Source organism: Elephantulus edwardii, unplaced genomic scaffold (assembly GCF_000299155.1).
Source record: "Elephantulus edwardii isolate Elephantulus edwardi_28Jun2011 unplaced genomic scaffold, EleEdw1.0 scaffold00062, whole genome shotgun sequence".
NCBI classification, from domain to species: Eukaryota; Metazoa; Chordata; class Mammalia; order Macroscelidea; family Macroscelididae; genus Elephantulus; species Elephantulus edwardii.
The window spans coordinates 15,480,497-15,504,131 of NW_006399812.1; the positions used below are offsets into that span (position 1 = coordinate 15,480,497).

A 23,635-nucleotide genomic window follows, 5' to 3' on the forward strand; every position below is an offset into this window, starting at 1 on the left:
GCCAAAGCCTGTATCGCTGACACGACTTCCCTAAGAACCAGCTCTTGATGCTAACACTGGATGAGCGATCTTCTCCAGATTCGCAGACCCCAGGAGCCATGCATTGCTCGTCTGCAAAGGATAAAGGAAAAAGAAAAGCTACACACAAGGGGCCACTTGAAGAAATATTTTATTATATATTGATTTTTCAGAGAAAACACTGGAAATGCATCTTTCCTAACAAAAGGAATAGAAATGGCAGCCAAGATATTTTAACTGATTATTTTCATTATGATTTGAGCCAAAGTTTATAAAGCACACAGGATTTTCATACAGCCAATCAATGTTTTCTTTTATGAAATGCCACCAACCTAACGGCATGCAGTTTAAACCCAACAACTGTTTCGCTGACGAAAGATGGGCAGTTTTCTCCTGTATAATTTACTGCCTCTGAAAATCCACTGGAGGGTTAGTTGGGAGTCGGTTCTGACTTGAGGATATACAGCACAATCCACACTGTGACTTCACTCTTCCCATTTCCTCCCTGTGATTCTCTTGTCCATTAATCCATGTCCAATACCTTCCTGTCTTCTGAGCTTTATCCCTGGGTAAATGGTCCCTTTGATAGTTGGTGGTTCTAAGATGTAACAACTCACACTACAGGCCTGCCTATCCTCTAAGTGAATGCTGAGCCCCAAGGGGTGAGTTGAGTTTCAGGTTTGAAGAGTGACTAAGAGCCACAGTCTCAGCAAGTCTGGCTATTTTTAGGATTTTGAGTTTTGGTCTACATTTTTCACCCGCTAGGTCCAGAACGTTCTCCTGTGCTCCCTTTTAGAGTGCTCAGAAGTGTAGCTGGGCACATCTAGTTCTTCTGGTCTCGGCGGTGGAAGCTGAGGTTTATGTGGTACCTAAGTCCTCTGGACTGTTCCTACATATCTTCGCTTTTCTCCTCTCTTCTAAGTTCTGGACAGGGAGAGGCCGACAGTTGTACTGTAGATGTCTGCTTGAAAGCTTTTAAGGCCCCAGCTGTTGCTACTTATCAAAGTAGAAGAAAGAATATTATCTCTGTGGACTAGTTACATCAGTTGGCCTTGATGTTCCCAGGACTATGGGGCCCTTGGACCAGCAAGGAACAGGATAATGTTCCATTAGAATTTAAAAAAATAACTATTATTTAAGCAAAGTACATAACAGATTGAGGAAATGATCTCACGTAGATTCATAAGAAAGCTTTGCACCTCCAGAACTGGGTATTTGGTATAATCAAAAGTCACTGCTGGGCCCTGATCTCTGAACAGTGTCTGCCCTGGAGAGAGTCCAGCAGCTGGCAGGTCAGCCATCTAAAAGGGAGGGTGCAAGGCCAGACCCCTACTCCCACGGGGGAAGGGTGCAAGGCCGGACCCCTACTCCCGCGGGGGAAGGGTGCAAGGCCGGACCCCTACTCCCGCGGGGGAAGGGTGCAAGGCCGGACCCTTACTCCCGCGGGGGAAGGGTACAAGGCCGGACCCCTACTCCCGCGGGACACTCCTGGAAACTCTACTTTGGGTCAGACAAGGGGGTGAAAGCCTTGTCCCGGCCTGCCATGCATGCTTCAATTTCCTCCACGGTGCGAGGCACACAGGTCAGCAGCTCCATGCCACTGTCAGTCACCACAACGTCCTCCTCGATGCGAACCTGGGGCAGTGGACAAACAGACACTCATTATTACTGAGCTGGCCTCATTTGCTAGGTCAGACTTCACAGCTCCAGCCTGACCCTCACAGATGAGTGAGAGAAGTCCTTTCTTAAGAACAACTCAATTTCCGTGACAGACAGGTCTGGCCTCTCAGGCCCTGTGGACACCTGCAGAGGGAAGGCTCCCATGGGCCCATCTGCTCATGTCACCTGCCTACCCTGACCTGGCCCCTTGCATCTCAACAGCGGCAGCAGCAAGGGTCTCGTGGAATCAATGTCTTCTGAGAGACCACCAGGGGTGGACCAGGAGCTTCTCTAGAGAAATCAAGGCTGCCCCCCTCCTACTCAGGCCAGTCATGAACCAGAGGTGACGAGCAGCTGGCATGCTGACAGGCATTCTGGGAGTAAGAATACAGGGTTGTGGCACTCACCCCGCCAAAACCTCGAAAGCGCTGCAAGACCTCGTGGTTGAAGAAGCAGGCTCGGGCCGGGTCGGCCAGGGCCTCATCCAGGAGGTGGTCGATGAAGTAGATGCCTGGCTCCACCGTGAGCACCATGTTGGGCTCCAGGTGACGCGCGGTGCGCAGGCTTCGCAGGCCTGGCTCGTCAATGCGCTCCACGCCCTGCACAGAGGGGAACCCGCTGGTGAAGCTGCTCGTCCAGGCCTCATGCAGGAGGTGCGGGATGGGCAGGGAGGAACACACTAGCTGAGTTTCCTGTCCAGTGCAGGAGTGACAGGTAGTTCCAGCCTCAGGATAGGAATAGGGTGGGGATGGGATGAATGATGGTCCCAAGGAAGCTGTGGGTGAGGCTTCTCTGAGCCCTTCTGAAAAGAACCCTGCACACAGGCAGGGCCGTGCCTCTCACACACTCAGGCCTGCCTTCTGGGTCACTGTGGGCCCACACTCCGGCACACACACAGGCAGGTCCTGGGGCTGGCATGGGGGCTGCCACCCTCACCCTGTCCTGGCCAGGGGAATGAGCAGTATAAGCAATACCAGTGAAGCCAACACACTTCTTAAGGAGGTTGTTGAGAGGCCTTCTGGGGTGGGGGGGGGCACATCTCTTCTTCCAAGCAGCTCTAGGGGAAACCTGCCCCTAAGTGCCCCTTCAATACCCACAGGCTGAGCCCCAGGCTTTCCATGCAGCCTTCCGGGGAGGTGGGGAGGTGCTGTCATCAGGGCGGGCCTGCCAGCCCCCACACTGGCATGTACATGCAAAACACATGTGCATGTCCATGTGTGTGCCCCAGGGCGGCTCCCAAGAGCATCATGGCACCCTGAGGGGCTGGCCCCAGCTGCACCCTGGGAGACAAAGCTCCCAGCCCCTGAGCAGTGGGCTGCAGGGAGTGCCTGCCCCCATTGAGGACACAGTCAGTCTGGGGCCTTTCATGCACAGAGGGGGAGCCAATACGTCTACCCTGGGGGTGTGAAGGCAGGTGGTGTCCCCTAGACTTCAAAGTGACCAGGCTTTCCCTGGGGGCGGCCATCCGTCCTGTGGCCAGGGCTGCCTTGCCGTGGGCAACACGCGGGCTTTCTGATGAAGCTCTCCCTCTACCATTTGTGGTCCCCCAGGAAGCCAGGCTGCTGGAGACGGAGCTGTCATCTCCGACTGTTTGGGGGCCAGAACATCAGACTTCAATTAGTGGTTCATGTAAAGTAACCAGAAGCAGACTGGCTCGGCCTTTTGAGGCTGGCATGCGGGTATGCTCTGTGACCGGGGTGCCACAGAAGTGGGGATCATGACCCTCTGAGAGTCAGGCAGGAGGTCACAAGGGAGCGCCTGGGCCCAGGGCCCTGCTGGTTAGGGTCTGCCTGGGCAGGGCTCTTGGCACAGACGCTTGTCTAGGGTGGTGCCTGGCACCATAACACTCTCCTCCAGGCCTCTGGCTTGGTGTGGCAGGACAGGGGCCTCTCTCCTGCCCAGAAGTTGAATGTTAGAGCTGGGGAACCCAGGGTCTTTGTTCTAGGGTTTTCCCACTAGCAGCCCCTCCCTCTCCCTTCTGCTGCCTCTAAGCACTTGATCCCTCCATTCCACAGTCAAAGGCAGGGGCTGGCTAAGGCAAAGCTCTGACAAGGTCCTGTCTCTGCTCCACTTCAGTCTGTCCCCATGGTGTGTGCAGTGGGAGAGGGCAGGCTCACTAAAGTATGAAGGGGCCAGTCTCCCATGTAGGAATGCTCAGGCTCACCACTGAAACGACAGGAATCACTGCAGGGCAGAAGTGAGTATCTGCCCGAGGCTGCTGGTGCCCCTTCCCAGCAGGCACCCCCAGTTCTGAACCATGGGGCCTGACAAGGACAGGGCATGCCTGGGTGTGTGCTGGGGGCCAGCTGTACGGCCAGGGTTGGAGAAGGATGAAGTGCAGCACCAGCCCAGGAAGGGAAGAGGCCTGGCCTGGAGGCCACTCTGGTCCTGAGTCTGCAGCCCTGGTGGGCGGGCGGGGGGTGCGTGCCCATGCGTACTCACCCTGGCCTGTTACAAGGCTCAGAGCAGAAGAGACCCAGATGTGTCTGCAGGCCTCAAATAAAACAAATGACTCTTATAGGAAAAGCCTTCTTTTTCCAGTGTTTATCTGTCAGAAGAATAGACCCTGAGCACAAAGGGCTGCTTACCGGAAAGGATGAAAACAGCTCGCTGCCAATTTTCTCTGGTAGGAAAAAAAAATGACTTTGGCGACTAATGAATAATGAACCTCAGTTAACAATGTCTGGAAGGGCCTGCTTTTGGCTCTCTGCACACAATGTGATGGATAGAAATTAGGAAATTAAAACTGATTTTGTTTCTCCAAATTTAACTGTTTACACTTGAGGAAAAAAAAATAATTGAATAATAATGCTTCTCTTGAGCAATTTCCCCCCCACCCCAAAAATCGTTCCTAGTGCTTTCAAAATACTCTGCAGCCAACAGGCCAAGGCTGGTCTTGGCTGACAGGCTGGTGAGGCCCTAAGGCGCGCTGATTGCAAAACCAGCCCCCAGCACCTCAGCCAGTGGCCCATGCCCCACCCGCCTGGGTCCTGGAGGCTGCAGCCACCTGCCCAGAGGGGCCTCTGGAGGCGCTCACGCTCCCCTGGGTGGTCCTTCAAGGATCCATCAGCCACTAGGATGGGAGAGAGGCCTCATTTGGAGCTGCCCCACACAATCTTCCTCTCACCCTGCCAAGGATCCCTTCAGATGGGCAGCTGCACGAACCAGTGGGCCAGGGGCCAGGAAAGCAGAGTACAGAGGGAGCAGGGGGAGAGAACCACCTCATAGAAGGGGTGTGGGGGGCTGGGCTCAGCTAGTCCCCAAAATAACTAGGGGTGAACAGCTGGTGAGGCCTCATCACCCTGCACTGAATGAAGCAGAGACATGGTGAGAGGACACCGTGCTGGCCCAGGGTCTGAGGGGGCAGTGTGGCAGCTGGTGGGTGAAGGGGCAGGTGGAGCATTGCCACGATGCCCAGCCCGCCCTGGCCGAGTCCCGCTGGGAAGCAGGAGCTATACTCTGCCGGTCCCAGGGGGAAGGAATGCCCAGTGATGGGTGACAGGCAGGCCACTGTCCACACTGACCTCAGGATAGCCTCCCACGTCGTGCACGTCAAGGCCCAGGAAGTGGCCGAGCCCATGAGGCATGAACACAGCTCCCAGGTGGACCTGGATCATGGCGTCCACGCTGCCATTCAGGATGCCGATGCGGACCAGCTCCTCCAGGTGGATGCGGTCGGCCAGGCGGTGCATGTCAGGCCACCAGACACCTGCGGCTCAAAGGCAGACTGCAGTGAGCAGTGGAGGCAGCCACCTGGCCACAGTGAGGCCTACGGATGCACAGAGCCCCCAAACTGGCTGGGCCTGGGAGTCCAAGGTGAGAGCAAGGGTGTGATGAGTCTGCTCCTGGGAGGCCCTGCCCACTACCACCCAGCATCCTACTGTGTGCACCCCTCCGACCGGCTGCAGGAGGAAGACTTACATCCCCTCAGCAGAAGTGCTGTGGCCTCAAAGCTGTTTTGGCCTCAGGCCTGTGCTGCTGCGGGGCAAAGAGGAGGCCCAGGACTGGGGGTGGGGACAACTGTACACCCTGGGATGTGGCTGAATCGCTCCTGGAGCCTCAGCAGACAGCAAAGGTTTCCTGGGTGAAGGCGCAGCTGGCGCGGTGGTGCAGGCGGCAGGGGTCTGTGGCCTTGCCTGCTAACGGGCCAGCAGGCCTCTCCAAAGCCTCCCCAGCCTGAGCCCCAGCCTGCTGATCTAAATCATCTTCACCCCATGTTTCTGGAGCAAAGGCCATGGTGGAGAGCTTCCCCAAGCAGAGTCTCTGGGGCTACACTGGCTCGGGAGACTGGGGGGCCTGAGCCTCAGTCGTCCTGCCCACCCTGTAGGCTTGTGGGGGCTGCTGCCACACAGAATGAAGAGAGCCAGAGCCATGCCCCAAGTCCAATCATCACTCTGCACCTGCCCTGCCCTGCCCACCAGGCTCTGAGGGACCCCATCTTCAGTGTCTCTTCTCAGAAGGGCGTGCCACCCCCACATCTGCACCGGTCTAGCATCTAACAAGGACCCTAGGCCTGTGATGCTTCCCCGCCCCATGTGGACACTGGGCCCGTCTGACAGGTAAGGCCCACGTTGACAGCAGAGCTCTCGGCAAGCACCCATGTCTCCCTCTCAGGACACACTCGGCACCATGTGACAGAGCAGTCCCAGCTCCTTGGCCATACCTTGCTTTGTCGCAGCCCACCCTCCTCATCCTCACTGAGCCAGAGGAGGCACTGGGGGTTTTGAGCTGGCCGAGCCACAGACATAGGCCAGAGTGAACAGAGGTGACAGCTTGCCATGACGGAGCAGCAGGACCCATGAGGGGCCTTTCTCTGCCGGAAGCAGCAGCCCAGGCCCCACAGCCTCAGGCCAAGTCCCTGGGATCCCTTTGTGAGGGTGGGTAGAGCAACAAGCCAGCTAGTTCATGGGGCAATGCCCAACCCCTTGGCTAGGCTGAGCTGTCCAAAGACCCTCCTTTCCTTAGAGTGCTGAGGCCAGAGCTCACTGTCATCTGCCCTGGCCTGACAGGGGTTGAGGCTGCTGTCTAGTCTCTGACTATGGCCAGTGGAGCATCAGGAGGGACCCAGGATGAGCCTCTGGCTGGTGCTGCTGGCCCTTGTCTGCAGCAGGCACCCTGGGCTGGTCTACTGTGTCCCTGACTTCCTGTGGGGACCTTTCCCTAATAGTGTAGGGAAACTCACTTTCATTGCCATCAAGTCAGAACCAATTCATAGCTGACCCATCACTGGAATTCTAAGGGCATACATCACATGGAAGAGACGACCCACAGGGCTACAAACTATGTCACCAGGGCTCCCTAATGGTGTGGCGTCCCTGAAACGGAGATCAGGTGAGTGGCATCCTGGCCCTGCTGCTTCCCTGCAGTGGGACCGAGGCCACTCTATAAAATGTATGAGTGTGGCGGCGATCATGAGGGCAGCACAGGTGAGGCAAGGTTCTGATCTGTCAGTTTGCGGTGTCATTCGGAGTCCTAGTCACCTCAGTGGCACCCAACAGCATGTTGGCCCTTTCAGCGGCTGCAGTAGATGGAATCTACTGGGACAGCATCCTTTCAACAGTGGCACCAGCCACGATTTATCCATCACTTGGGACAAACCAGGTCACCTAGAAACACACAGGGTATTTCCCTATCAGAGTCTTTGCTGCTGCCTGGGCCCAGGCCCTCCCTTCTCTCTTAACACAACCGTGGTTACCTACCTACTCAGCCCCTTCCCGGTCAGTCTCCCTCAGAGCACATTCAGTCTCAAAGCGCAAGGCAGCTTGCTAACTAGCTGGTGTCTCCCTGCAGAATGGATGCTGGCCGTCCCCCAGGCCATCTCTGCAGGCCCCACATGCATGCTCATGCAGGGCTGAATGAACGCACAGCCCTCCTCGCAAACGTCTGCTTCCAGCCCAGCTTTGACGTGAGCCTCCCAGGAGCTCTGCAGGAATCGGCAGTGTAGGACAGGAAGAGAAAGGAGCTGCACTGTGGCGCTGACCTCCAGCCCTGAGTCTCCCACATTCCCTACTGTCAGGAGGGACCCCCGGGAATACAGTCTGACTTGGATCCTGGCTAACTGTGGCGGTGGGGCTGCAGTCTTGGCGGGCTCCGGATGAGGGTGGGAGTCAGGTATAAATCATCCTCGGTGGCGGCAGCTCGGCTGCTCTCCTGTCCTCAGGGCCCCTCTCGGAGGCCGGCCTGGCGCCTGCCCGGATGTGCAGGCCCTGGCGGCGCCTCGAGTCCTCCTCGCCCGCGCGCCCTCGGGGAAGGCCTTGCACACAGCTCTCTTGGCTGTGAGCAGGGTGTTACTGCCTGTGTGTGGTTAGGGCTGTGACAGTGATTAAACCCCCAGCAACTTGGCCCCAACGCCTGGCCTAGATGGTGGTTACAACATGCACAGCCCCATGGGGGTGGGGGCCTGAAGTGTGTCAGTGTGTGAAGTGTGTGTCCTGGGGGCAAGGTTGGAGGAGGGTGGGTGCAAACTGGAGGACTCCCTAATGGCCCAGGCCCCCCAGCTCTGTCCCCCACTGTCCTTCCCTTCCCAGCAGCCCAGGAGCACCTGGAGACATGTCCAAGTGGGAGGCCTCACCTGTCCCCAAGCTCACCACATCAGGGAACACACCACAAGGACCTGGGCATCACCCTCCCTCCCACCTCCAACAAGCATGGATCTGTCCCAACTCATCCCAAGCACTTCTTGAACCTACCCCCTCCTTGCTAGGCCACTACCTCCACTGGACCTGTGCCCAGCTTCCTGTAGGCCCGGTCACTGCCTCATACCCATTGCCTCCTACATCTGGCTGAGTGCCAGGGCCGTTTCTCCAGAATGTGGGTCTGACCATGCTGTCCTCACGGAAGAAAGTCCCCTGTGATTCTCACCGCCTTGAGGACGGAGCCAAACGTTCTCTGGTCATTCCCTTACCCATCCCGGGCCTGTGGCAGCGGAGCAAATCTGACACCCTTGTCACCACCTGTGGTCGCAGCTCCCCCTCTACATGCTCTCCTGCCTCAGACTAACCCCCATTCCTCTGGTGGGTCTCTGTGCTGAGGCACCTTCTCCAGGAAGCTCTCCCCGATTGCCAGCTCTGAACCTGGGCACGATAGCAGCTGGTATGGCCTAGAAGCCCTGCAGGTGCAGGGTTGGGGTCTGACTCTGGGTTTGGCGACTGGCAGGTGAATGTTTGCTGTAGTGTGAGAGATGGCCCACTACTCCTGTGATGCCAATGGGCCCCATCTCAGGGCCTGGCCTGCCTGGTTTGTCCATTCCTTCCCCAAAGTGCACAAGCCTATTAGCTTCTCCCGGCTGCCACTGAAGGTGAGGGCCCAGAGTGCGGGCTGAGGATTTCCTGATGGCATGGCATCCAGGCCTCCTCAAGGCTATTCCCCTGACCAAGCAGCTCAGTGAGCACACTGTTGCTACAGTGACGAGCTTGCCACCCTTAGCCCTGCCTCTCTTCTGCATCTTGGACAAGGGCAGCTCACCCTCTGGCCACAGGCTGGGGGCAGTGCTTGCCTCCCACAGTCTCCCAGGCTCAGAGCCGTGTGAACCAGTGTTATTAACTGCTGCCTGGCCTCGGGTGTGCTGGTGCGATTTCCTGAGGGTATTTATTTATTCTCCCTGGAAGGTCCAGGAAGCCGTCCTACAGTCTCAGTAGGGTGTTTGTCTTGGCCCTTGAGCTGTGCCCACAAACCAGGGGTATTTCCGCTAGGCTGGAAGGAGCTGGGCCTGACCACTGCTTCAATCCTCTATTGTTCCCAGCAGCTGTCAGGCACAGGACCCACTCTTACCTAGCAGGCTTGTCCTGTGTCACCCAGATGGAATTGAACCCGTGGGGACTGTCAAGAGTGTTGAAATATCTATGTGCAGGTGGTTAAGAGGAGGGCTTCTTCTGGGGACTAGGCTCCATTCCCCTCCCTCTCCTTCACAGAACCTCAGGAGCCCAGCCCAGGTTGGGGCTCTGACTGCGTTCTGACGGGATGGGATCCTACATGAGATCAAAGATCTGCTCAGTTGGCCCCATCCTGGCTGCTCCTGCCAGGGAGGAAATTGCCTGGCCTGAGGCCTTGGTCAGGCCACCCCACAAATCCAGGGTGGCCAGGTGGGTGCTGGCAGCAGGACCCCATGGACTTGCCTTGGACCAAACCACTTTCTGCAGAAATGAACTGAATTGGCCACTGAGCTGGCCGGGCCACTAGCAGGCATTCCTGTGGCTGAGTGGACAGCTGCGGTCACCAGGCCTTGGCCACCCCTGATCTCAGCAGAGGGAGAGAGGTGATAGAACCAGAGCGCAACGTGGGGGCACCATCCTTCAAAGCCCCTGCTGGCCAGACTGGCTGCACATGCAGCCCCTGCTCTGACAATCCCCTGCCGCTCCGTCCCATGGATGGCAGCCTCCTCAAGGGCCAGGCCCTCCTGCCTTGGCTCCAAGGTGGTAAGAAATTCCCTTCTTCCTGTGGCCGCTGACACGCTAGGATCCCTGCCCACACTGCCCACACGCTGGCCCCGAGCACAGAGGTGGGTGTAACCTCTGCTCCACTCTCCCCAGGGCAGCTGTTGCCATCTCTTCTCCAATCAGCCAGAGCGGGTCACGCTGGCCCCTTGCAGAGCTTAGATGTCCTGGGCATCTAAACACCACAGCTGCATGTGGGCATCTGCAGGTATCCACTCGGCCCATGTGGGAACCAGCCTGTGGACTCCAAGTAGCTGCACACCAAGGGGCAGTGCCATCTCCTGGCGCCTCTCAGCAGCTTCTCCACAGGGGGCTCAACTTGCAGACACCCCAGAAGACACCACCTGTGCCCACACTGGCACAGAACTCACACAGCTTCTGACATACACACTCAAACTCATCACTGTCGAGGTGGAACGATTCCAGCTGACCCTCAGCGGGGCTTCAGAGACTCCCTCCCACAGAGCAAATGGCTGGTAGATTGTAATCACCAGAGATGCCACCTTTCAGTTAGCCGTGCAACCGCCTACAGACTCCCCCTCACGAGTTCAAACGGTTATTATTACTCTAAACAATACGACTACTGATGTTTACGCCAGGGAGCTGAGCTGCCAACCCAAAGGAATGTCAGTTCAAATCCACAATCTCCTCCGGTGCCTCTGAAAACCAGGCACGGGTCAGTTCTGACGTGACAGTAGAGACGGCCACCATCATGGATGGAACACAAAATTCTCATCCCTGCTGAAAAGAAAGGATGAGAATGCCATTGGAGTGATTGTTCGTGGGCTCTGGAATTAAAAGGCAGGAGTAATGAAAATGGTTTGCAGTTAATACTAACTTAAAGTTGGCAGTTCAAACCCACCTTAGGGAGAAAGGTTTCGTGATCTGCTTCAGCGAAGACTGGCAGAGAAACACTCAATACTACGGAGCCAGAACCGACTCTTGGCCGCCCACACTCCACCCTCCCAGTGGATGTGCAGAGGCAGCAAACCGCTCCTCCAGAGCAGCTGGTGGATTCGAACCACCTGCCTTTGGGTTACCTCTACCCATGAGGCCACCAGAGTTCTCTTCCATAAAGAAACTTCCAAGAAAACTCTGTGCAGCAGTTCTAGTCCGTAATTCTGCTTGGTGACAACAAGCTTGGCCTTCACGGGTGGGGAGCAGGGGACCCTGGCAGGGCACACAGCCCAGCTGGCTGCCTATGACAGGCACAAAGACCTGGCAACCCAGTTCTGAAAAGCGAGCCTGGGAAGCCCTCATGACGGCGATGGTTCTGTGTTAAAAGAGACGCATTCACACAGTGCAGCAGTCAGAGTGGACACAGGGACACAGGGCCATTGCCCTCCCCGGTCCTCCAGCCCATCTCCCATCCTGCACCTCCTTCCTGGGGAGGAAGTGTGAACCCCAGCTCTTCCTCACCCATGTCTGCAACCGAGCAGCGGGCACACTGGCCACCACCCACAGTCTGTCCTGGAGACTTTTCCCTCCCTCCCTCCCTCACACACGATTGGACACAGCGCACTGATCTAGCCGGCAGCCGCGAAACCCTCAATCCAGGCTGCACTGTCCCCTCGTCAGGAGCTTACTCATCATTTGCCTGTGGCCGCTGCACTGTGTTGGTCACTGCCTGGGGACTTGCTTGTTTGTGGAGTGTCATTCCCGCTGGCCACACGAGGCTGGCGGAGTGGCCCAGCACTGCTCCAGGGCTCCCCTGCCTCAGGAAAGGACCTGTGGGGCTGGGCAGGCCACGAGAAAGGCTGGCAGACAAGGCCTTGGAAATGGCCTCTGCTGAGGGCCCTTTGGAAGCGGCTCCGGGCCCAGCAGTGGGCTGCTGGACGCATCACAACCACCAGCCATGGGGCCACAGGAGCAGCCAAGCCACATGCTGGGCCATGTCCCACTGTTGATGGCTCCAGGGCTTGGGGACCACGGGTTTTTAGGTGTATGTGACTGCAGAGGCTCCATCGAGGGAGGGCAGCTTGGGGCCTGGTCCTCACCTCATCCTGAACATGTAACGCCCTCACCATGCCCAGCCACGACCTCCCAGCTGAGCCTCAACAAGAAGCACCACAGGAGGCCTGGTTCCTTCAGCCCAGCAGCACGCGCAGCCAGGTCCTCTCATGTCCTCTCCTGGGCCCATTGGGGGAATGAGAAGACAAAAGAGTTTGAGTGCGGGCAGGGGCAGCAAGGGGTCCCAAGTCTCCATGTGAGGGCCCCACGTGGCCTGTGCAGGACGCACAAACCCTCAGCATCCGGGAAGTCTGGGGGAAGGTGGGCCTCCTTGCCTATGTCTCCTCAGGCCTGTACAGCTAAGGTGGGGTGTTGGGGTACAGCCTGAGGTGGTCAGCACCAAGTATAGACTTTGACCCTTATGGGGCATCCCCAGAGTGAAGAGTGGCTGGAGCCTGTGTCCACAGCTGGCCCTGCCTCGGAGCTGGCTCCATCTCAGGCCTGGCTTTCCTGCCTTTCTACCACCTGTGATGGCACAAGGGGGCCTAAGTTGGCTTGGGTCCACTTCTGCTCTTACCCCCGAGAAGGAAGAATGACAAGTATGGAAACTGAGGCCTCAGTGTGGGATGACTGTGACTTGAGGAGCTGGAACGCCTGGGGAATAAAGGGGCATGGGCAGTCCTGTCTGCACTCTGGCAGACCATTAGGTTACGGCCCTGGTGGCATGGTGCATAACATGCTCGGCTGAGAACTGAAAGGCTGGCTGTTCAAATCCACCAGCCTCTTCTCAGCAGAAGGAGGAAGCAGTCTACTCCTGTGGGGACTGACAGCCTCGGGAAGTTTTGTGTGAGTCACAATGGCTGGAAGGCAGTGGGTTTCAGGAGTCATAGGTGCCATGTGACCTGGGGTAGACACTGGCCCAAAGAAACCTGTTCAGGCTTGAGCTGCTCTCAGGGTGGGGTGGCCTCTGAAAGCCCCTGATGCCTGCAAGTAGGGATGAAACAGCCCTCATCCTCTGAGGCAAAGTTCAAAGCTCAGGGATCACCGTTCTGGGCAGAAAGAGAACACCAGGCCTGGGTTTGAGCGTGCAGCTGCTGAACTAATGCATGTGTTCAGGCAGCAGGGCACCGGGCAGGGGCTCTCCAGGATGGACAGACGCCAGCAATGGGACAGCAGGACCCATGAGGTACTTGCTACCTCTATGATGCTGCCCCTGCCAAGTAGGTAGGTGGTGTGTCCACTCCCCTTGGGAGCAGGGCTCCTACCCAGCCTATCCTCGGTGGCTGGGACATGGAGCTAGGGGGCAGCCTGGTACACTGGCCCTGCCCGGAAGCCGTCAGGCAGGAGTAGGGGGATGAGAATAGGAGCAGGTCACATCAGCCAGGCTGACAGTAGGGACAGTGAAAAGCCCAGGCCTGGGTAAATGCCACTCTGACAACTGTGACAGGACCACAGTGGAACCCTGACACCGGAGGGGGTGCTGCTCACCCACACCCCAGAGAGAAAAGGCCTCTCAGAGGAGGGGCTTCTGTCCATCCCAGAACCAGCGGAAGCAGATGGTTGGGGCTGCTCCACCGTGAGGCTGGGCCCTCCCCAGAGCGGACCCTGACTCAGGGTAGCAGGCCAGCGTGCACAAGGCTGAGCAGGTGGAGGGAGTCCTGTGGGACAGCACAGGGAACCCAAGATTGCCGCCATGTGCCATCAAGTGGGCTGTGGCTCACAGTGCCATCCTGACAATCTCTGATGGGCCTCGGCCACCACGGCTGTCATTCACCTGGACCTTGAGGGTTTTCCTCTTTCCTTGACCCTCATACTTTGCCCTACACGAGCTCCTCCTCCAGGGCCCGGCCTGTCCTACACCTTGCCCAAAGTAGGAGCCAGTTCCCCCTACTCCTGCCGTCCTTGTTTCGTGGTCAGCCTCCCTTCTCAGGCAAGATCCTAGGGATAGCAGGACATGCAAGGACCCAATGTCAGCTAAGCTCTTCTGGCTGGACATGCAGGTGGAGCAGCTGCCAGACCACACGATACAGGGCTTGCCCTATGCTGGTGGCCCTGGTGATGGGCCTCTAGACAGTGCCCCATCCTCACCTGCCCTGTGTGGGTGCCCCGTGGTGGCCGGCCTCCAGACAGTGCCTGTCCTCACCTGGCTTCATAGTGTTCATGACCGCACGGCAGCTCTGCAGCACTGCCTCGTAGATGGCCTTCTGGTCCTCGGTGAACTTGCCGTTGGCAGGAAAGGAGCACGTGATGTCAGAAGCGAAGCAGTAATACTCACCACCCATGTCAAAGAGGCTGGGGGGAGAAGAGAGCAAGACACTGGGTGAGGTGCTCGGGGGGAATACACCTCCAATCTTAGGGAGTCCTCCTTGGCCCTGAAGTGCTTCAGTGCTGGTAGAGCCACAGGAGTGGGGCCCAAAGGCTGGGTGATGCCCCGAGCATGGAGGCTTCCGCTCAGGAGGGCACTAGTATAGGGTGTGGGCCTGTTCCCTGTACTAGCGCCTCCTGACAGGATATGGGCAGCACAGAAACCCAGACTCATGCTGGGCGTTCCAGAGAAAAAGGGAGTGCTGCTGGCAGGGGCTACGCTGAGGGGTCTGACTGCGCACTGCCCAGTGGCTGGGCCTGGAGCAGACGGGAGCCCGGCCTCACTTGCCCTTTCAGGTGAAGGGACAGAAGGGGCTGCTTGGGCTGGCCCTGGCTCCAGGCTTTCCACAGGGACAGGGCTTTTCCAATGGGACGGAGGTGGGTAGGGTGAGAGGAGTCCCCCTTTCAAAGAAGTCTAAATCTGGTAAGGACATTTTAAAATTCAAATTTAGTGCCATCTAGTCGGAACTAATTCATAGCTGACCCTCAAGCAGGTTTACAGAGGTTGTAAAATTGCACAGGCAATGATTTTCCATCTTTCTCTCAAGTAGCAGAGGGTGGATTTGAACCGCCAAAGAGGTGCTGTGTTTAGGTTAGCAGCACATCTCCCTACTGATTATGCTGATAGAGTTCCCAAATGACAAAACATGCTGAGGGGTATCAGTCTACCCCAAGCCTGAGACTGGGTTCCCTCTTCTGGGCCAGGTGACCAGAGACCCAGATGCGGGGTGTCCTCTGCAGACTGGCTGGGGTCCTGTTCCATTCTCCAATCTCCCTGCCCACATTCAGCTTCTTGCTGGGGTCAGTCTGCAGCCCCTCAAACCCTGGAAAGTCCGCAGGGCCGGAGCCTTGTCCCCATTTCTCCTAACAGCCAATCAGCAATCCTGAAGCTGCCATGTGCCTGTGGGCACAGCACGGTGTGGTCTCGGGCCCTCCCAGAAACAGATTTTGAAAGAAACAATTTGAAGGCTCAGGTCCCATGGATGGTTTGCTGGGATCCAAAGTCCCTGTGAGGTGCTCTGTAATCTGCCTTTTCTGATTACAAAACGCCATAAATGGTGTCAGCAGAGCAAACAGTGCCTGATAACACCTCAGGTGATCTCTGGGGTGGGGAGGTGCTTGCCTTGTGAGTGGGGAGCCTCAGGGCTGGGTCAAAGTCAGATGCTGGGGGACTATGCCTGGGGCAGGCTGAGGGGGTCATGGGCCTCACTTGCTGGGGACCCACCCAAGCCTGGTGTACAAGGCCAGGAGGAGGGGAGAGCGGCCCTGGGCAGACACACCCAGTCGTCTGCTTCCCGCTGCTCCACACGCAGTGGGCTGCTAGGGCCACAGCTGCCTGGAGGTTAAAGCACCTCCTCCTCCCTCCAGTAGGGCTGTGTAACCCCTAAAAAGAAAACAGAGGCACTCAACACTGGTTCAGTGGAGCAACTTAGAGTCTGCCACTGTACTCCGGTCCCAGCTAGGGCACTCTGCTTTCAGGGGCTTAGTCTTTCCTCCTTTAAAATGGGCACAGTGCTGCTGCTGCTCTGTGTCCACCTGGGCCGGCAGGCAGGCAGGTGTGGGGCGCGAACCCCAGGGGCCCTGGCCCAGTCACACCACCTGGAAGCAGAGTGTGTTTTCATTTGGATTTCCCCAGAGTCAACAGAGGAGGATGGTTGTGGTTTGTTGATTTACAACATTCTGGAATAGCCCAGGCAGGTGGCAGCTGGAGCAGAGGTGACAGATTCCTGGGGGGCTGCTACATCAGAGGGTAGCCTACAGCAACACCCTGTGCAGGCAGAACGTGCTAATGAACTGTACTTTCCTCAACGACAAACAGAAATTGAACAATAAAAAAAAAAAATCAAACATGAAAACCTAAGAACTCAGGAAGCCCCAGCGAGGAGCCCCAAAGCCTGTCAAGTGCTGGAAGCATCTAGAAGACTAAAAACAACTTCTCCAGCACAAAAGGACTCCTCCATCAGGGCCCCCAAACTGCCGAAACCCCCAGGAGGTATACGGGATGGTGGGGCTGGGGTTTCCCATTGACCTACAGCAGCTGCTCTGGTCTTAGCATCACCATCTCATCTCTGGAGAAGCACACTGCAGCCGCCAGCAGCTGGTGACACTCAGCATGGGCGATGGGCTATTTTCATGTTCTCAGTTCCCTATCTTTTTCTGTCCCCCCCCTCCGAATTTCTAGAGGCCTAAGTGAACTCAGATTCAAGCTGTCCCAGGATCTGGGGATGAGAGCCATGGCCTTTTATAAATTATCTCCCTCCAACTCCTTGGTGTCCACTTCTCCCGCCCTCTGAGCGCATGCTGACAGTAACGGCGAGTTCTGTCATCCCTTGGCTCAACTGAGAACACAGGATCCCTCCTTTGTGGCCGCCTGGGGACACCCACGGGGACATTCCCGCCTTTGGCCGAGTGGATCTGTGATAATCTAAGCCATCTGGGGAGATATTTAACATCTCCAAGTACGATGCTGGCTTCTTGTTCCCCACATGTGGTCATCTATTTCTGGCAAGGATGACAGGTTCTGTCTTTTGTTGGCTCGTCCAGGGCAGCGCTGGGGGCCTGGGCTACCTGCCACCACTGGCCCCTGAGCCTCCCTCCACAGGCCCCTTCCACTCCTTCAGCTCCTCTGCAGGGACCGGCCAGGCCCTGGGCAGAGGGACAGGGAGACGTTCTGGCCTGTGGCCTTGGGCTTGGGGAGGGTTTTGGGAAAGGGCTGACACGTCCTCACCAGGGCCGCTCTGACTCTGGTGGGGTCACTTGGAGCCCCGAGGCAGGGCCCATGGCTCTTCTTTCCCATCTAAGGGCAGCATGCCACACACATGGGTGTGAGGATGCACATCCCTCTCACGACCCCAAGCGCAACCCCACATGCAGCCCTCAGCCCGCGTCCCAGGACAGGCCGGGTTTCTGAAGACTAGGAACCACGAGCTTCACTCCAGGCCTCAGGGTCAGATGGGAAGGAAGAGCCCGTGGATCCTTTGTGGCCCAGGCAGCCCTTCTGGACTAGGTGGGGAGGTGGGGTCTTCCTGGCGTGGGTCGCCTACTCCAATGCCCACTCCCAGCATGTCTAGCAAGGCCGGAGGCTGCACCACTTGGGGCTCTTCTAATGCCACTGGCTGACCCAGCAGGCAGGCCTTTGCCTAGTCACTCCCTTCCCCAGACATGGTGGCACACGGAGAAGTGGCCAGTCATCCACAGCTGCAGCTGGGTGACCCGAAGCTGGTAGCCCCGGTGGCTCAGTGATGAATGCCACATGCTGTGGACCCACTGTGCGTCTGCAGATACTCGTCATCACCACTGTCCAGTGTGACAGGAAATGGTGCTACAGCAGGGGCTCTGGCTCCCAGGATGTGCAGTATCCGGCACTCCGCCTGTACGTGGGTGGGACCTAGCCAGCCACCACCTGACCCCAGGGTTTGTGGCATAAAGGGGACCCGGGGCAGCAGCCTCTGGCAGAGGCAGTGAGTCAGCATCACGTGCCCAGCACGTGCTTCCTTTCATTTTTCTGGTCACCAGGGTCCCATGATGTCTGCTGGCACCCGGGTTGTCTGGCCAGAGTTCTTCAAATTGTGGGTCATGGAATTGAGGGATTGGGGTGTGCCTGAGAAGCACTAACACATCCAACAGGACAGGGACCAGCATGAAGCGAGTGAGTCGGGCAGCCTGGACTCTCGGGTGTATAACATGGGGCTGGGACCCAAGCGTGATCCCGCCCGGGGTGGAAGGTTGAAGGCCAAGGCCGCCAGTCTGGGCAGATGGCTGACCAGGGCTGTGGATGGCTGACCAGGGCTGTGGATGGCTGACCAGGGCTGTGGATGGCTGACCAGGGCTGTGGATGGCTGGTGAGGATCAGTGTCCCTTTGAAGAAATAGCCAGAAGTGGGTCTAGCCTAGAACACAGAGGTGGCACTGTAAGGGACACTCTCTACTCAAAGCCCACTAAGCTGTTGGTGGAGGCCCCTGGAGCCTTCTTGCTCCAGGTCCCCCTGCTGACAGCCACCTCCTGCCTGCATTTGAGGAACAGCCCTCAGGTTCAGATATAATACAGGACAGTAGACTGTCCAAGCAAGAGAAAGACAATCAATACATTCCAGCTGGCAGATCAGAGGGTTTCTGAGGCCAGGATGTACCCCTAAATCTGCAGAGGTGAGGAGGTGGACAGCTGGATGAAGAAACTGCTCATGACTCAGTGGCCATGGATGGAAGAGAAGTGAGCTTCCTACGACAATGAAATTCCTGCTTGATTTTCAGCAAATCTGCTGAGTTAACAGGGGCCTCAACTGAGAGGAGAAGGGACAGGAAGGAGTGCCTAGTGGCAGATAATGAGTGGCCAGGTGGGGAAGGGTTCCAGCTCTGGCCGCACCCACAGGCCTTGGCCTCCTCGTGGGTCACAGGGAGGCAGAGGGTGAAATGCTACTCAGCTGTGCCGAGAAAGGACAGCGATGCCATCACCAAAGTCAGGGTGTGCAGCACAGGAAGGGAAGGCGGCCCAAAAGTGCCAGAAATAACTCGGGATAACCTCAAGGGCTTCCCTGGGATAAAAGCTATTGTTGTTATGTGCCATTGAGTCAACTACAACCCCAGCGACCCTATGAACTTTGCCCTATCCTGAGCCAACTTGTCTCTGCCATACCTGACCTCATTGTCACAGTCACTGTATCAATCCACCTCAGCCTGGGCCTTTCTTTTTTGCTCTGACCTTTACTCTTCCAAGCACGATGTCCTTCTCCAACGACTGGTCCTTCTAGGCAACATGCCCAAAGAGACATGAGACTCCAAGGAGCAAACTAGTTTCACCATCTCCAGGTCCGATCTCTTTGTACTCCTGACAATCCATGGTATATGTTCAATACTCTTCTCCAGCACGACAACTTCTCAAAGGCATCAATTCTATCACCTTTATTCATTATCCAGCTCTCTGACGCATAGCAAGTGAGAAGGTCATGGTCTGGATCAGGCACACCTTCACGTCTAGACTGACATCGTTGTTCATTTGCACTCTGCGGAGATCTCGGACAGTTTTCCCAGTGTGACTTGGCTCCTGATTTCTGGTCTGTTCGTGCCAAAAATGTTGACTGTGGATCTGACCAAGGTCAGATCATTAACAACCTCAATCCTTCATCAATCTATCATGATACTGCCTGGTGGCCCTTATGTATCTGGACAAAGAGCAGCCAGGCTTTGGTGAACAACAGCTGTGTTTCTACCTCAATGGCCAGCAGGACGAGCATGCGCAGGGGCCTCCTGCTGACCTCTGCCTGGGACGGAGGCGGAGGGGCTTAGACCCACCACAGGGCTGGCTGCTGAGTGGGGCTGGGACTGGCCACTCAGCTCCTGTGCCCCCTGGGACGTGGTAGGTAGGATACAAAAGGCAGCTCTCCAATAAGGAAAGGCTGGGCCAACCTGTCCTGAGACAACACTGCCCTCTTCCGGCCAGTGACGGAGGTCCCGCTCACAGCTGCAGCCAGCCGGCAGCAGATCGGCTCCGCCCGGGACGTTCTGGGACACAGGCTCTTAAGGGTCGCAAGTCACCCCAAGACACCTAGGCCCCATTAGGGAAGAGGCCGTAGATAAGGCGGTGTTATCCCAGCTGCTTTCCACTTGCTGGGCCCCCTCTCCATTTCTAGCCCTGTGGGGTGACACTGCTGACGGCCCAGAAGGGAGTGGGGCAAGGCCGGCTGACCCAGGCGGCCAGCCTGTGAGCAGGTCCCACTCGGAGCACTCTTCCCGTGGCTTTCCGTGTGGACGATGGCGCCCCCTGGTGGACGACGGGCATCTCGCCGCTCCTCAGTCCATCTGCTCCGAGGATCTAGACACGGGCAGTGGTGCCCGCCTGCCACACGTACGTGCACAGCCACCTGCGTGGAGCTGCCTTTGGTGGGGAGGGGCCTTCTGGGCCTCAAATCACTGTACACACCATCCAAAGTGTGAGCATGTTGGGAGCACTGATCTGAAAGCTTCCCACACTTTTATAACGTTGGGGTTTTTAAGTTTGCTGCCCTAAAAATAAAACCCTAAAACCCAAATACTCTGGAAGGAAGCTCTGGTGGCTTGGTGGTAAGGAGCTGCATTGAAAACTCAAAAGCAAGTGGTTCGAATCCATGTGGAGAAAGATGGGCAATCTCCTCCTGTGCAATTTACTGTCTCTAAAAACCTGTTGTAGGGTCAGTGACGTCAGTTTCAATTCAGTAATGCACAACAATAAGAGGCTCATGATTCAGTGGTGGGGACACAGGAACTCAGCAGGAAAATGTAAGTGTGTCATGGCCCCAGGCTTAGGAGAGGGCGAGCAGAGAGAGGGGGCCCCAGACATCTGAGAACACACCAAGGCCTGCGCTTTACCCTGGGATACACTGCAAGAGGCAGGATCCAGCCCATAGGACCCCCGGCTTGGCACAAGCAGCACCCTCAGAATGCTCTCCTTGGTTCTCAGGGGGTAAACGAGCCCTTCAGGAGACCCAGTGTCCACCTCCCAGGCCTCACCAGCAGGGACAGTTCAGAGGGACAGCAGAGGGAGGCAGGCCCCACCAACTTCAAGTCCCAGGTTGGCATATTCACAGAGGGTTCCTAAAGAGAACAAGAAGGTCATACAGTCCCAGAGCGTCCGTGAACACACCAGGCCTGGCCCACGCTCTGCCTGTGGCTTTGCTCTCCCGCTGGACTCTAAGGAGGGGCCTACGGGACCAGCAGTGGACTGAAGGGGTGGGTCTGGCCTCCTAGAGCAGGTGATAAGCGTCACTGTTGCAGCTCACACCCGTCAAGGGCTCACACTGAGCCTGGTGCCATGCCTGGCATCACACAGGACCATGAAACTCTCCCCTGGTGAGGAGCTGGCTGTCAGAGCCCCCACTGACAGCTGGAGAAACTGGCTCACAGAGGCAGCCACACACCTAGGGCAGGGACTTGAACTTGACGCCTGTTTATCATCAGGTTTCCTGTATGTGTCAGGGAGATGTCCAAGTCTGTGAGAAGGATGGGCTCCCAGCCCCTGAAAAACACCCCACTGTTGTTGTTATGTGCTGTCGAGCCAACTACGACTCAAAGTGGCCCCATGAACGGATTTGAATCTTGCCCTATCCTAACCATTGTCGGGTTCTCTTCCTTTGTCCATTTCTGCATTTGCTGTGGTAATTCATCTTGCTGGCGGTCTTCTCTTTCGCTGACCTACCTTTCCCAGCATGATGCCTTTTCCCCTCCTGACAACAGGCCCAAAGCATGTGGGGACGAAGGGTCACCCTCCTCGCCTCTAAGGAGCATGCTGGTTGTACCACCTCCAGTTTGTTTGCTCTTCTGGCAGTTCATGGGATATTCGATACTCTTCTCCAACAGAACAATCTGAAGGCATCAGTTCTTCAGTCCTTTCTATTCACTGTTCAACTTTCAGAAGCAACAGCCCCGTCACTAAATATGAAAATGTCTCTGGGGCATCTTAGCCAAGGTGAAAGGGCTACAGCTCGGAGCACAATCCTACACCGTGTCCCAGCGCATTCTGGGTGGGATCCCGAGTTAGGAAAACTTTTGCATCTCGTTCCTGTTTTGCTTCCATACCTTACGATGAAGTATTGTGGCTTTTTAAGTTAGGGCAACAGAATGATTTACTGTTTACTGAGCACAGGAGGTGCCTGGCAGATCAATTTCAGTAAAACAATGGATTCGAAGCGCCGCCAGCAATCTGGCAGTACCAGTAATCAACAAAACATGTTGTACTAAATGCTGCATAATAAATTGGCTATAATAAACTCGTAATTATTCTACTGGCTACGTTTCAAAGTTAGCGCTAGAAAAAGAAACACAGAGTCGCCAGTTTGGGTTGGCGGGAGCACCCGCGGGCTTGCTGGGATCACTCGCATCCCCACAGCTGTGACAGGGAGGCAGGTGCACGTGGTGTCCAGGCGAGCTGGGGTCACAGCGTACGTGCTGGGTGAGGGCCTGACTGTGGAGGAAGCTCCTGACGGGCCACCCAGGAGCACAGCTCACACGGCGAGGTTCTGGCCCAGTGCCCTCCAGCCGCCCAGTGCTATCACAGTGAAGCTGGGAGCCAAAGCCTCTGCCCTTTTCTCCCAGCTCAGATTGGGTCACAGGTTCCAAGCACAGCGGAGAATGGTTCAGGGGCGAGAGCACCTAAAGTGGCACAGCGTGGAGGCAGGGGACCCCCACCCTTTCTTTCCCTAATTTCTGTGTGATCCAGGCCTGCAGCTACCCACCCTCTTTGATGCAAAGAGTGGCCCTGTGCTCTGGTTCCATGAATCCACACGTGGACACGGTCCCTTACTGGACATAGGACCTAATGACACAATGCCTTACCTGACAGGATCCCTGATCAGGTATGATCCCTAACTGGATGTGGTGCCTCAGTTCTGTAAAGAGGATGAGCTATCACCTCATTGGATCAAGAGGAGGATTAGGTTAGAAATTCCATGTTGTTGCTATGTGCCATCGAGTCGTTTGCAACTCATAGCGACCCTATGTACAAGAGCCCTAAATGCCGTTCTATGCTATGCCAACCTCGCCGTCTCAAACACACTCATTCCCACCACTCCACTCACAGAATCGATCCATCTCATTGAGGGTCTTCCTCTCCTGCGCCGCTCCTCCACTCACCCAAACATGATGTCCCTCTCCAAGGACCAGTCCCTCCTTGCAACATGCCCAAAGTATGTCAGACGAAGCTTCAGAATCCTTGACTCCAAGGAGCAGCCCAGTTTCACCCTCTCCAGGTCAAACCTGTTTGTTCTTCTAGCAGTCCATGGTATATTCAACACTCTTCTCCAGCACCACAGCTCAAAGGCATCAATTCTCTTTCTATCATCCCTATTTACTGTCTAATTCTCTGATGCATAGCACATAACTGCAAAGACTATAGCCTGGATCAGGCGCACCTCAGTCTCCAGCCTGACATCGTTGCTCTTCAGTACTCTTGAGAGGTCCCTCACAGCTGACTTTTCCAATGCAAATTCCATATAAGGTGATAAACTTGGTACCAGGTACAGAGGAGTGTCTTGTCAATGTCGTGTCTTGGCTTGGAGGCCAGGAAGGACATCAGAGACAATAGGAGGGCTCAATGAACTCTTCCTTGATGCTTCCAGCAGAGTATGGATATCGTCCCAACCAAGCCAAGGGTTCCAGCGGCTGTGATGACTCTCCAGCCACCTTCAGCAGCACCCCTCTGCATGCCCTCACCTCACAAGCTGCTGTGCCAGGCCCCAAGGGAGC

The 23,635-nt window shown here is 56.4% G+C and overlaps 1 protein-coding gene across 1 annotated transcript in view; it reads right to left on the bottom strand.

Annotated features, from left to right (window-relative positions):
- Nucleotides 1–1,507: 1,507 nt before the first annotated feature.
- Nucleotides 1,508–23,635, bottom strand: part of PEPD (peptidase D) — a 161,167-nt gene continuing 139,039 nt past the window's right edge. The window contains exons 12-15 of the mRNA XM_006887875.1: nucleotides 14,203–14,351; nucleotides 5,202–5,386; nucleotides 2,085–2,276; nucleotides 1,508–1,653 (exon numbers count right to left, since the gene is read on the bottom strand). Of these exons, the coding sequence (XP_006887937.1) occupies nucleotides 1,516–1,653; nucleotides 2,085–2,276; nucleotides 5,202–5,386; nucleotides 14,203–14,351 (664 nt within the window). The 3' untranslated portion in view covers nucleotides 1,508–1,515. The remainder of the gene's footprint in view (nucleotides 1,654–2,084; nucleotides 2,277–5,201; nucleotides 5,387–14,202; nucleotides 14,352–23,635) is intronic.